Below are 12,797 nucleotides of genomic sequence, written 5' to 3' on the forward strand. Positions count from 1 at the left end.
AAAAGCGGTGTAATGTTAGCTTAGTGCAACGTTAGCTTGGTGCTCGAGAAGGTCGAGGCTAACGTTAGCATGGCTGCAAGCTACTCTACTTCTGATTGGCTACTTCCTGCTAAATGCTAACGTTAGCCTAGCTATGATGTGCGGTCTTTTTAATTGCAATTTCCACTTTCTCCGAGCTAGCTGCTAGCTCCTCTATCTTTAGCATATCTGCTAATGCCATAGATGCAAAGGTTTGAATCTCCGGGTGAGGCCCTCACGCGCTTCCCGTACAAAGAAGAAGCTCTAACACTGTGGGCAGCAGCAACATTTAAATAAAAAAAGTTAAAGCTGAAACTCAGCAGTGCATATCCCGGGGCCAACTTCAACCCAGCGCTGGACAACCATAACCAGATGTTCCGTTGTGAACAACCGTCCCGTGACATACCGATGCAGAGGGTGGTGTGGTGTCACGTGGACCGCCGTTGCAAACGCGGAGAGCAGAGAGGTTTTATAGACAGGAGCTGCACACAGACACTTTATCACAGCTCCACAGCAGCACACACACAGGTCGTTCACCTGAAGAGCAAGAGGATGGACGCTGCATACAAGATCGTGAATGGAGACCAGGAGCCAGAGGCAGAGCCAGAGGAACCAAACACAGGGGTAAATCTGATTTACCACCCGTTATGATACCTGCTATATAACATTTAACGTCCTTTGCATTTGTCTGGGGCACCACTTTATGTCCAAAAACCCATCAGCTTATTTGTTCTCTTCTTCTGTGATGAAATGGTCATTTTAAGATTTAAAAAAAGAGGTATTATATTGAACCTTCCACCTGCTAATTCAAATCAGCAACAACAGTGATAGAGCGAGTCATAGCTGGAATGTTCCCGGTACAGCAGACAAAGGAGGGAGAGTTGAAGTGAACAGAGGGCAAATACAAGCAAAACAAAAAGCAGCTGTTACTGAAAAAATGAAAACTATGTGATGACAAGGTCTTGCAAAAAAAAATCAAAATGATCGATGTATAAAGGTATTTGGGAACCTGGATTAAAAAAAAAAAATATATATATATATATATATATATATATATATATATATATATATATATATATATATATATATCCTGTCTGTTATGTTACAAAAGCTAGAGCTTTAGTCGCTCAACAAGAAAAATAATATGCAACTATTTAAAAGTTTTTTAAATAGTGTCAAAAATGTCAAACTCGTTCCAGCTTATCTAATATGATAATAATAATAATATTCTTTCTCATGTCAAATATAAATATGAATTTAGTAATGTGTAGATTAATCAAATGTAAAAATAATCGTTAGTTGCAGCACCAATATATGGCCTCTGTTTTAAAGATGCAGTCAAGACTATCTTTAACTAACTGTTAAATGTAACACTTCATTTAAAATGTACCATTTTGGTTCCTGAATAATCTGAAGTAAAGACTGCGTGCTGAAGCTCCATATGAAATGTTAGATTTAATAATTAACTATCTGGACTGTGCATGAATTTCTACATCTGAGATATTGTGATCCGCTGTGTGCTCTCGTTTGTTTAAAATCCTCTCATGTGTGGAGCATATGGTCAATCTCATGCAGTGGTGTAGAGTAGTTATGATGGGCCCTAGTGCACCCTATGAAACGCACACACACGCCACGTACACCAGTGCAACCACACTGCCTGCACTGCTTACATCTACGCCCCGCATCCCATGTGTCAAGACACCTTGACTGCAGACTTGTCACGACCTTCCACTTTCATGCACTTCCTCCTACACACGGGTGTGCTTAAACATATCGGCGCAGAATGAGGTCACAACGCAGATGAATCAGCAAAATAGTGACAAGAATATCTCTGAAAATCTGGGATTTACACATCCTCCTGATTTATAAAGTGCTGTGGTGTTGTGAATTTGTTATTAAGGTCAATTAGACAATCAAGCCCATTCAGCTGCCAGATTTAGATAGATCATAAGATCGAGATAAAACATACTCCAATGAGTCCTCCTCTTTCATTGACTGCTGCAGTTAAAGTTGTTTTGGCTGCTCCCCCCGTGATTCTGCTTGTGTAAAGAAAAGTGCCTAAAGCACATTCAAAAAACCTGTAAACCCCACATCAACGCCATGTGTCCTGCTGTGTCTTTCTCAGCAAAGGAGAAGGGGATCCATGTACCTGGAGGAGGAGACCAACAAGAAGTCCGAAGTGATCACCTGCATTTTCTCCCTGAAGGAGGAGGTCGGAGCTTTAGCCAGGGGCCTGCGACTCTTTGAGGTAAACGCCACCTCTCGACTGTTGACCCTCACGCTTCCCCAGCGCCGATATACAATAAAAGATCCATCCTTTCTCTCAGATCATGACATAAGTTACAAGCACCGAAGGGAACCTGGTCTGCATGGCCAGAGGTCTGAACTGCATTTGTTCAGGAGGCAAATTTGCATTCTGCAGTTTAACACCAACCGGAGCATGCAGGAATGTTGATTTACTACTGGGACCATACTTTGGGTGAAACGAACCCCTCCATGGTGTGGTTAAAAACAAGTCGCTGAGATGGACTTCTAATCATCTCTTTGTTTTAAAGGGCCAGTGTGTAGCGTTTAGGGGGATCTATTGGCATAAATGCAATATAATAAGTATAAGTCTGTCGCCATCTTCACAGTGACGACACCTTTATCTAACTTTATGCCTTAATATAATTTAAACAAATGAGTTTTATGGAAATTCAACCTCAGTCGTCATGAACGGGGACATTAGACATTCATATTTCAGCTGTAGAGTTGGGTATTTTTACATGGGGGTCTATGGGGATTGACCAACTTAAGCCGACTGCAGTTTTGGCACTTCTGCCAAAAAGTTCAGCTTCGGTGGTTTCCGATACAGCTTCCCAAGTGCAATTCCCAAATGTCAAACTACTCCTTTGTACCAATGACGGTCTGATCAGATGGACACGATGAGCTGATGACGAAGGTTCTTCAGGTCTTTTATCTTCATAAAGTTATTGATCAACATGAACAAAACATGCTGCGTGAACAGTTCGGTTCTTTCAAAATTGAGCCACTGATATATTACTTAATCTAGTTGACCAGTTCATGCAGTTACAACATTGAACAGTTTTGTGGGCAGAAGGAAGTAGCTTTTACATGTTATCTGTAGCTGCTGGTGTAGCTGAACCTTTAAAGAAGGGAACGAAACAAGCTGCGCTTATCTCACAGTTTGTGTATCAGTCGTGTGCAAACATGACGGGCAGCTCTTTGTTCCACTAACCAACCTCCTCCAGGCTTTCTCTATGCAACAGTCAAACATTGAACTGCTCAGAAATCTATGAACCAATCGTCTACTTGTAGTTGGCAGTGAAAGTGCATTCACTTATGGAGTCCACTTCGTCCAATTCTGAAAGATTTGTCATTTTTATTTACCACTGAATACTTCTACAGTTGAACACATTTTACTTCCCAACAATTATTAGCTACCTTTTAAATTTCGCTTTAACATACAAAATATATGACAACGGTATAAACCGACAGATTGTTACAGATTAAAGTTGGGACAGCTCCCTCCAGAGCAACATGGGACATTATACACCTGTTTTCAGGCTTGTGATGAACACACAGAACTTTATGTGTAAAATCATCAGTAATAATGCAATATAATAGTATCAACAACATAAAAAATAAGTATTTCCCAAAATATTTATGGTCTGATCCGGGATGATGAAATTTGATTTAGTTCATTCATAATCACAAAGTTACTAATTAACAGTAAACAAAACAAAAACATGTATTTGCGTGTGTGTACGTGACTGTGTGAGGCTCGAAGTAAACACAGACGGGCGGCGTCTTCGTTGTTTACTCTTCAACGCGGACGTCATTTCAAGGTTTTAGTTTACTCTGCTTGCAAACAAAACATTCAGCAGGAAAACAGTTCACATACGTGCTGATATCCCTCGACCCCGGGAGTATTTGTCATACGTCAAACACAAACGTAATCAGGGAGAAAATACGTTTTTGGTCAAATTTAATTGAGAATGCATTTTAGTTTTGGGGGAACGTCATTTTTAGGAGACAGTCGGTGCAGTGAGGTTCTGGCTGTCTGGGTCTACAAAACACGTTTGTTGTTCATCTACAGCTTGTTGCATGATTTCATGCATTGATATTATCAATAAGACATAATCTCTAAGCATTTACAATGTAGACTTGACTGGCACATCTTTTAAATCAAGTAAGTAGTCAGGTGTCCTAGGGGGTTGTGTGTGTGTGTGTGTGTGTGTGAGGGGATGGGGGCGGAAAGCTTCAGGGGCCTATAGATCATCACTTAATATGGTACCTGGAAAATCAGGAGGGAGCATGGAAATTTTTTTCAAGGCAAGCGTGGGAACCCTGCTCGAGAAAAATCTGTTTTATTTTGGAGAAAAACATTATTGGGGATATTCTTTTTCTTGTGGGGGTGGAGATTTGGTTTGATTGTTTAATATCAAGTATCTGCCAAATGCTGCTCTCCAAATGCAGCAGTAAACACATCAGGATCCTTTCTGGACCTATGAGCTCCCACTTTCCCGATCCTCCCCCTGCTCCACCCCCCTCCTCCCCCAGATCTCTTCTTCTTTCCAAACTTTTTCCAGGCCAACACATGTTGATTCCCCTAAAATGTTGAAGAGCACACGCTGCACGTCTTCCTTGCTTTGCTCTGACAAATTGAAAGCAACTGCCCTGTGCGAGCATTCAGCCGAGCAGCGGTGGCATCTCATCATGTGTTCGTTTCATTCTATCAACGTGTGAATGTTTAATCTGCATATTTCTGTGGCTACATGAAAACTGTCACACTGTTTATCCGCCTGGGACTCAAGCGCATGTGACACGGCAACGTGGCTTTGATGTGGCGAGCCGGAGCCTCGGGTCGGCCTTGAACTCAGCGAGGCTGACAGGAGGGTAAATGTCACCGGCGGAGGGACGGCCCGGAGGGGTACAGCAATCTGACGACCGCTGCATCGTGCTGGGTTTAGGATTTAGGGTGGACGATGTTAAACTGGACCAGCCCACCGACAGCACTGAAGTATTTCCCCTTTATGCACAGAAACAGCAATAGCGTAGGGCAGGGACAAATGAAACATATAAATGAAACAGACTTGACTTCAGAAATGTTTTTGAATCTAAGTGTTGTAATCCCAAAGCTTCACTCTTCTGTTCATTGCTGCTAAATGCAATGCATGAACAAATGGGCACATCTTCCAAATATTTAGATGCAGCCACGTTTGCACAATCCATATCTTATTTTTTTCAAAATCTGATTATTTGTCAGACTAGATGTCTTCTTTTATATCTATAATAGATTTAAAAGGGAAATCAATCATGTATAATAAGAGTTACTTGTACTCGCATCGGTTTTTCGAGATGAAGTATTCATAGTATATTCAGTTTATGCCATACAAACGGTTTTATATGTCATATTATTTCATAGGGATGATTGCGGTAATTATTGAATTGATAATTTGAATTGTTTTTCTTATCTGATGTGCTTAGAAGTGAATCTACAGTGAATCTGCTGACAGCGAACAGATAATCAAAACAGAGAGCTGGACTTAGTCTTTGGTCATTCCAGGGGGACGCAGGACCACATGCTCTTTAAAATAAGCAGTTGAGAGTAGAATAGGATCCAGATGGGATCTGCTGCGCCCGCCCTCCTCTTTACTTGGCCTATAGTCGACAGAGAACAACATACTCCCTCTCCCTCCCCAAACTTACATGAACCAAAATCCAACTTTGATGGTAATTACCACTTAGAGATAGTTACGCTCTCCGGCACGAGCTAGAGCCTCATTTTGGGCATGAAGAACTTTCATTCAAAAGACTTTGGAAACATCTCAATGGTTTTGTGTTCATGCTGCAGAGTGAGAAAAATCAAATATTGTTTATTCCACTAAACCACCACAACATGTGCTGAATGACTTCGCTGTGCAAGTCTAGTCTGTGTGGCTCTCTGTCAGTTTGCAGAGAGAGTTGATCTGAGGTCATGGTGAACGCCACGTCTGATCAATAGCTATCAATTTAATACCAACACACCGCCATCTAGTGGTGGAATAAAGGCAGTGCTGCTGCACCACAACTTTATCTTACATGCATTTTATAATTTTCCACTTTGTTTTCATGATGCAACTTTTGTCTTCAACAAATTGAAATGTACATTAAATGTAAAATAAACTAACAGGATCTTCAAAACAAAAACAAATCAGGTCTCACCTCTTTCTTCTCCTGCAAACCTCAGGAGAAGGGCATCAACCTGACGCACATCGAGTCCCGTCCGTCGCGGATGAACAAAGAACATTTCGAGTTCTTCATCAGCGTGGACGCCAGCTGCTCCCAGGCCCTGGACGAGGTCATCGACAGCCTGCGTACACAAATCAGCGGCCCCGTGTACGAGCTGTCCCGCAACAAACAGAAGGACACAGGTGAGTGAGTTCCTGCAACTGGAGAGAGCGGATGAGCACGCATCCTCAACATGATCGTGTGTGTTTTAACAACGTGCTCCACAAGTTGTGAGAGGAGAGCTTACGAATGAGTTCATCCACACTTCACGATAACAATAACATCTTCTCAATAAACAACTATTTTAGTCTAAATTGTTCTTTAACTCAAAGGAGTGTTTACTTTTGTGTGTCACATCTTATTAGATCCACAGAAGGGGCCATCAGTTTATTGAATTTTGCTAACATCCTGTGTTTTGTTGTCTTTTAATCATGCATTGTTGACTAAATTCTCCATATTACATAATGTTTTAGCATGCTAACATTTGCTTAGCACTAAACAAGAAGCACAGCTGAGGCTGTTTTTAGTTTAGCATGTTTTTGGTTTATGATTGATATTAGAAAACCTCATGGTGGTGCTAGAGAAAATATCAGGGCACTACCAAAGTCATTACGGTTCATCCCCTGGGGATCATGAATGTCTTTATTCGATTTTGTGCTCATCCATAGATGTAGAGATATTTTGCTACACAGGTGACTCTTTTGATCTTGAGTTGGTGCTTGACTTCCAAACCAAACCTCATGACGATCCATCCAATCGTTAGTGAGGCATTTTACTGAAAAACCAAAATGTCAATCTCATGGAGATAATTCAGGGAATGACTAAAGTGAGTAGGATTCATCCTTTGTGGACCATGAATAGATATCAGTCTGGGCCGATGTGGCCATCCCTGAGCCACACAGCTAGCGTGGCTAAAACAAATCTAATTCCACGGAGATCAAAACAACGGTCCATTTATCTGGTGTTGTTGTGCTGTTGGGTGGTGCCTCATGACCCTCCAGTCAGACGGGGTAATGGAGAGCCAGCGTCGCCGATGAGACTGATGGCCCATCGCCCACATCTAGACCTTCTTTATTAGTTGTTTCCAGAATGACATTAGTTTAGCTACTGAGGACCAACAGGCTCAGCAGGAACAAAGGGCTCTGTGTCCTGGTCCCGGACTAACACGGGGCAGCCAGAGACAGACGGGGCCACCACGGATCCTCCTTTGACCTCGGTGAAGACACTGTGGTCTGCTGGTCAGGGTCAAGTGGACGAGGGGATATTTATGGCCTGTTTTGGAGACTGCCTGTTTATAGAGGAGCCTAGCAGGGACATTGTCTTCTTGGGGCCTCAGGCTGGACCACACTGCACAAATGCAGATTAATGATTGGGCCCCCAGTGTCTTTGAGTGTCATAAATCCATATGAAGAAGCAGATGACCCTTGATTACTGTTCTGCTGAGTGTCAAAATGCCATGGCACTGAAAAAAAATGCTCTTTACTCATTCACATCAGTCAAGAATCACACGATTCTCAGGCTGCAACAAACAATCCAAGATGACGTCTTCAAATGTCTCGTTTTGTCCCTCCAACAGTCTCAAAGCCAAAAGCTCAGTTTAAAATCATATAAAACAAGAGATTACTTCTCATTGGGATTACACATTTGAATGATTCAGCATAAAAATTAAAATATACTGCGTCAAAATATCCAGAATATTAAAATGTTCTCCGCCTTGCGCAGTTTGTGGCATTAAATCTGAATTGATTTGACGTGTTGAATACAAACACAAACTATCAATGTTTAATAACTAATTATTCTCCAGTGCCGTGGTTCCCTAATGACATCCAGGACTTGGACCGCTTTGCCAACCAGATCCTCAGTTATGGCTCCGAGCTGGATTCTGATCACCCGGTACGGACTGACTCATCCATCACTGTCTGTGTGCCGCATCCTGCCTCCGCATGTGTGTGTGTGTGTGAATACGTGTCCACTCCCACCCACGCGTCTTATGAAAGACGGGGCTGTGGAGATGACAGGCTGCACTCTGCCGTCTATTCTAATGGAAACTACCTCGACACACAAATTGATGTCATTGCTTTAATTGAGCCCCTATAATTATAGATAATTGCTCCCTTTTGCCACCGCCATTAAAGCAAAATGTATTCATCATAAGCTGAAAAACCCTCTACAAAGGCTTGATTTGAATATGTATTTGCATGCTCTTATTAGAGACGGAGGGCATAATGCTGTCAAAGGCCACAGGGTTTAGCCTTAGCAGAGGATTTCCACTCTTTGATTTAGCTGTGAGTGGCCAGGCTGCGATCATGAGATCTAACATGGCTTTCCTTTGTGTGTGTGTGTGTGTGTGTGTGTGTGTGTGTGTGTGTGTGTGTGTGTAGGGCTTCACAGATTCAGTGTACAGAACCCGCAGGAAGGAGTTTGCTGACATCGCCTTCAACTACAGACAGTAACTACTCCTTTATTTTGAAAGTCCACCTCTTATTTTGTGTGTGTTTTGAAAAAGGGCCTTGGTGTTTGTGTGTATAATTGAAATGTGTTACACACAGGCACTACAAAGAGCTCCAAACCCCAGTGATATACCCACTGAGGTGGCTCGCATTTACATCCGTAATACTGTGATCATAATGAAGCGCTGCTGTGCTCACGTAGTCGATCGTCATGGGGATATTTGGGGAAACCTACAAATAAATAAAACTTACAAAACAGTATCTTTAGAAATGAATTCAGCTCATAGTGCAGTGATGAAGCAGGAGGATGTATTGACTGATAAAGGACAGAAACACTGATCATGTAACTTCCTTTGTAGTCGTAGGAGGGTCCTTACGAATGACGGCACTTTCAACTAAATGTCGTACAATTCAGCAAAAACAGAGAATACATTCATCATAAAAGATAATAAGTGAATATTTACGTGGATCTGTTCGTTTGCTTGCATACTGTCCTTATGCAACAAGTCTATCTGCAGTTAAACTGTAGACGTACCCTTTATTACTGCTTTACTGCAATGTTTGTTCCTAAATTGGACAAAACTCGACAAGAAACGGCACAAAGTGCATAAATGAACCTCACGTCTTCGTCCCAGTGGCCAAATGGTCCCTCGAGTGGAGTACACGGAGGAGGAAAAGGTCACATGGGGGACGGTGTTCAAGGAGCTGAAGACTCTGTACCCGACTCACGCCTGCCACGAACACAACCGGGTCTTCCCCCTGCTGGAGAAATACTGCGGCTACAGGCAGGACAACATCCCACAGATGGAGGACGTGTCCCGCTTCCTGCAGTGTAAGTCCTTCATTTCATCTTGGAAAGCCCGGGGTGTTTGGATGTGGGAGGCAGGACCTGTTCAAACGCCCTCCTTCCTGTCCCTCCCTCACTAACTGCTCTTATTCAACACACCCAAAGGCTCACCTCTCTCATGTCTCCGGCTCTGTCCTGCAGCGTGCACAGGCTTCCGGCTTCGCCCGGTGGCCGGCCTGCTCTCGTCCCGGGACTTCCTGGCCGGACTCGCCTTCCGCGTCTTTCATTCCACGCAGTACATTCGCCACAGCTCCAAGCCCACATACACACCTGAGCCGTGAGTGTTCCAAACGCTATTCATAAAAAGGAGGAAAGAAATACATGTTTTATGTGATTTTAAGGCGTGATTTTGGTTTCTAATGCAGGGATATCTGCCACGAGCTCCTGGGACACGTTCCTCTGTTCGCCAACTCCAGTTTCGCCCAATTCTCACAGGTAACCAAGTGTCCTGTCAGAGAAGAAATGATGAAAAGATACACCATAGGATCAATGCAGTTTTATTTGAACACACAAATCTCTGGAACATTTGTGATTCTGTAACTTTTTATCTTCAAATCTTTCTCTATTTTATTCTGTGCAGGAAATCGGTCTTGCCTCCCTCGGTGCCCCTGACGAGTTCATTGAGAAACTTGCTACTGTGAGTACTGTGTACATGAGCCCAACATATACATCGTCTATTGTATAATAATATACATGAACTGAACAAGAAACTAATTCTGGTAGGCTTCAGAACAGGTACTCCTGCACTTCTTCATGTCAATGAAACATTGCTCAAGGGAAACTATTTATCGTATTTCTACGTTTGTTCAACAGGGATAAGCAATGCAACAGATTGTGACTCTGTCAATCTTCTCTGAGTTCTGTGGGTTTGTGGAAAGACGTCGTCCTTCTTTGGTGAATTCCTGTCTGAGTTTGGAGTACAGATGATGTGTTTTTTGATGAATCGTGTGTCTTCAGGTCTACTGGTTCACCGTGGAGTTTGGCCTGTGTAAGCAGGGCTCGGAGATCAAAGCTTACGGAGCTGGCTTGCTTTCATCGTTTGGCGAGCTGCAGGTAAGAGAGGGGGAGGGGAGGGGAGGGTGCACGTGTTTGAGTCACATCACTTTTAGCAAACATGGAGGCAGCAGCACGACAAACACATGCACACCCAACCTTGTTGCAGTGGGTAAGTGGTCCACTCAGATTGCGGTTCTGTGTGTCACTACTCCCCCAGTGGGTAAAGTGATGCAGTGGGTAAATGGGGGGGGGGGGGGGGGGGGGGGGACGATCTAGGCCACCAGTGTCATAAGCTGCTGTCAGCAGAGGATGTGCACTCTGCCAAGTCACATCAACGGACAAAGCAGAGCCCGAATCATGCTGCACTTCCTGTTTACTGGAGTAGTGATGGGAGCAGACACACATATTGACAAACTGAAATACATACGGTAAAAAAACACAAAATAACATATTTTGTGACACTGTTTTCTTTCAGTACTGCCTGTCAGACGAGCCCAGAGTCCTGCCCTTTGACCCCGCCAAGACCAGCCTCCAGAAATACCCGATCACAGAGTACCAGCCCGTTTACTTTGTGGCTGACAGCTTTGAGGACGCCAAAGAGCAAGTCAGGTAAGTAAATGGGTTTTTTTCTGTCCATTTGATTTGAAGCGTTCCTGCATATATACAGTAGGATTAGGTTCCACATAAAAAACATTTACTTCTGCCTGCCTACAGGAAATTTGCAGCCACCATCCCCAGGCCTTTCACGGTGCGCTACAATCCCTACACTCAGAGCATCGAGGTGCTGGACAACACTCAGCAGCTCAGGAACCTGGCTGACTGCATCAACAGTATGTGGCATCTCTGCACCATTCTATCTTCTGCCCGCCGTTGTTGTGCACACTACAATATCTTCTCTCTTTTAATGTCATCATTTAAAGCAGGCTCCAAACCTTTTGTTGGGGGTTTGTGACTAAATTAAATGAAGCAATGTGCGATTGTGATCCTTCACCTTCAGTTCAAGATGTCACAGTATTACAGACAAGAGCAACATCAACTTCTGTAACAATAAATAAGCCAGTCTGAAGATGCAAGTCAATCTCTTTTTAGTTTTAGGTTCGTTTTGTTTTCCTCTAAATGTTTTCTCTTATTTCAGGTGAAGTGGGGAAACTGTGCGAAGCCCTGCAGAAGCTGGATGAAGTCCTCGTGTAATCTCAGCCCGAGCTCCCCGAGAGTCTCCTCATGCATTCAATGAAACCGTTTCTTATTGGTCCGCTTGGAGTTGTGCTCTGCAAACTTGCAAGTTAGCTTTCCTTGTCTAAAAACAAATAAATAACGGCAATATACTGTAATCCAATACGTGTTTTAGTTAAGTGACCAAAGTGGAGCCTGTTACTTCCGTGGGATAATAATGGGTTTGTAACAGCTCAAAAATGTTACCGTCAATTTGATCTCAGTGTAAGTTTTATTAAGAGGCATGCTTTTCAAAATAAGAGGGTTTTGTCGACTTTGATGAATTTAAAACCCATTATGTCAACATCTAATTTAATGTCTAATATGATGTAAAAACAGCTGAAATCATGAGTTTTTTGATGCATTTCAAACCAGCATACTGACAGAAACTGGCTTTCATTTTCTTTGGCTAAATGTAATGTTTTGTATATGCATGAAATGTTTTGTGTGGGAAATTATGTGTGGGACAACATATAATTATAGAAGCAAGGAGCCAGGACGCTGCACATTTTTAAACAATACTACACTAACTCAACATTAAAAGTGTCAAATAACAAACAAGACAGTCAGCGGCTGCTGCGCAACAGATAATGAATGACAATACAGTGACAAAAACTGTTATGTTATATTCATATCAGCATTCAGTTATAGTTGTTGCTAAATATTAAATTGTTTGTTATTGACCATTTGTTAAATGCTTATTATCTTCTTATGGGGTTTAAAGTGTAACTGGAATTATATTAATGTTTTTTGCAGTTAAAATATTTTGAGTTATTGATTTTTCAATGAAGAACAGAGTATAAAGTCTCTGATGTGCAACATAAAGCACTTTTAACCTCCAGAGATCCGGATAAACTGTATTTGACCTATAATAAGACATGGATGTGAGCTATGGGGACCTCTTCTGTTTGAATGCATCCGATTCATAACATGTAGGGGTGTTTTTGTTGTTATCTTTAGAGTGGGATATTCTCCCCTCCTAAAGAGATATGCCCCATAAA

General features: G+C 42.5%; 1 protein-coding gene across 1 annotated transcript; it reads left to right on the plus strand.

The window, feature by feature from the left end:
* Positions 1-493: 493 nt before the first annotated feature.
* pah (phenylalanine hydroxylase) lies at positions 494-12,479 on the plus strand. Its single transcript, XM_079294103.1, has 13 exons — positions 494-642; positions 2,144-2,266; positions 6,251-6,434; positions 8,096-8,184; positions 8,673-8,740; positions 9,377-9,573; positions 9,730-9,865; positions 9,954-10,023; positions 10,169-10,225; positions 10,546-10,641; positions 11,060-11,193; positions 11,299-11,414; positions 11,720-12,479. Exons 1-13 carry the CDS (start codon positions 571-573, stop codon positions 11,773-11,775), a joined length of 1,398 nt encoding a protein of 465 aa, XP_079150229.1. The 5' UTR covers positions 494-570; the 3' UTR covers positions 11,776-12,479.
* Positions 12,480-12,797: the final 318 nt, after the last annotated feature.

The sequence above is a fragment of the Melanostigma gelatinosum genome (genome assembly GCF_949748355.1).
Source record: "Melanostigma gelatinosum genome assembly, chromosome: 22".
NCBI lineage: Eukaryota > Metazoa > Chordata > Actinopteri > Perciformes > Zoarcidae > Melanostigma > Melanostigma gelatinosum.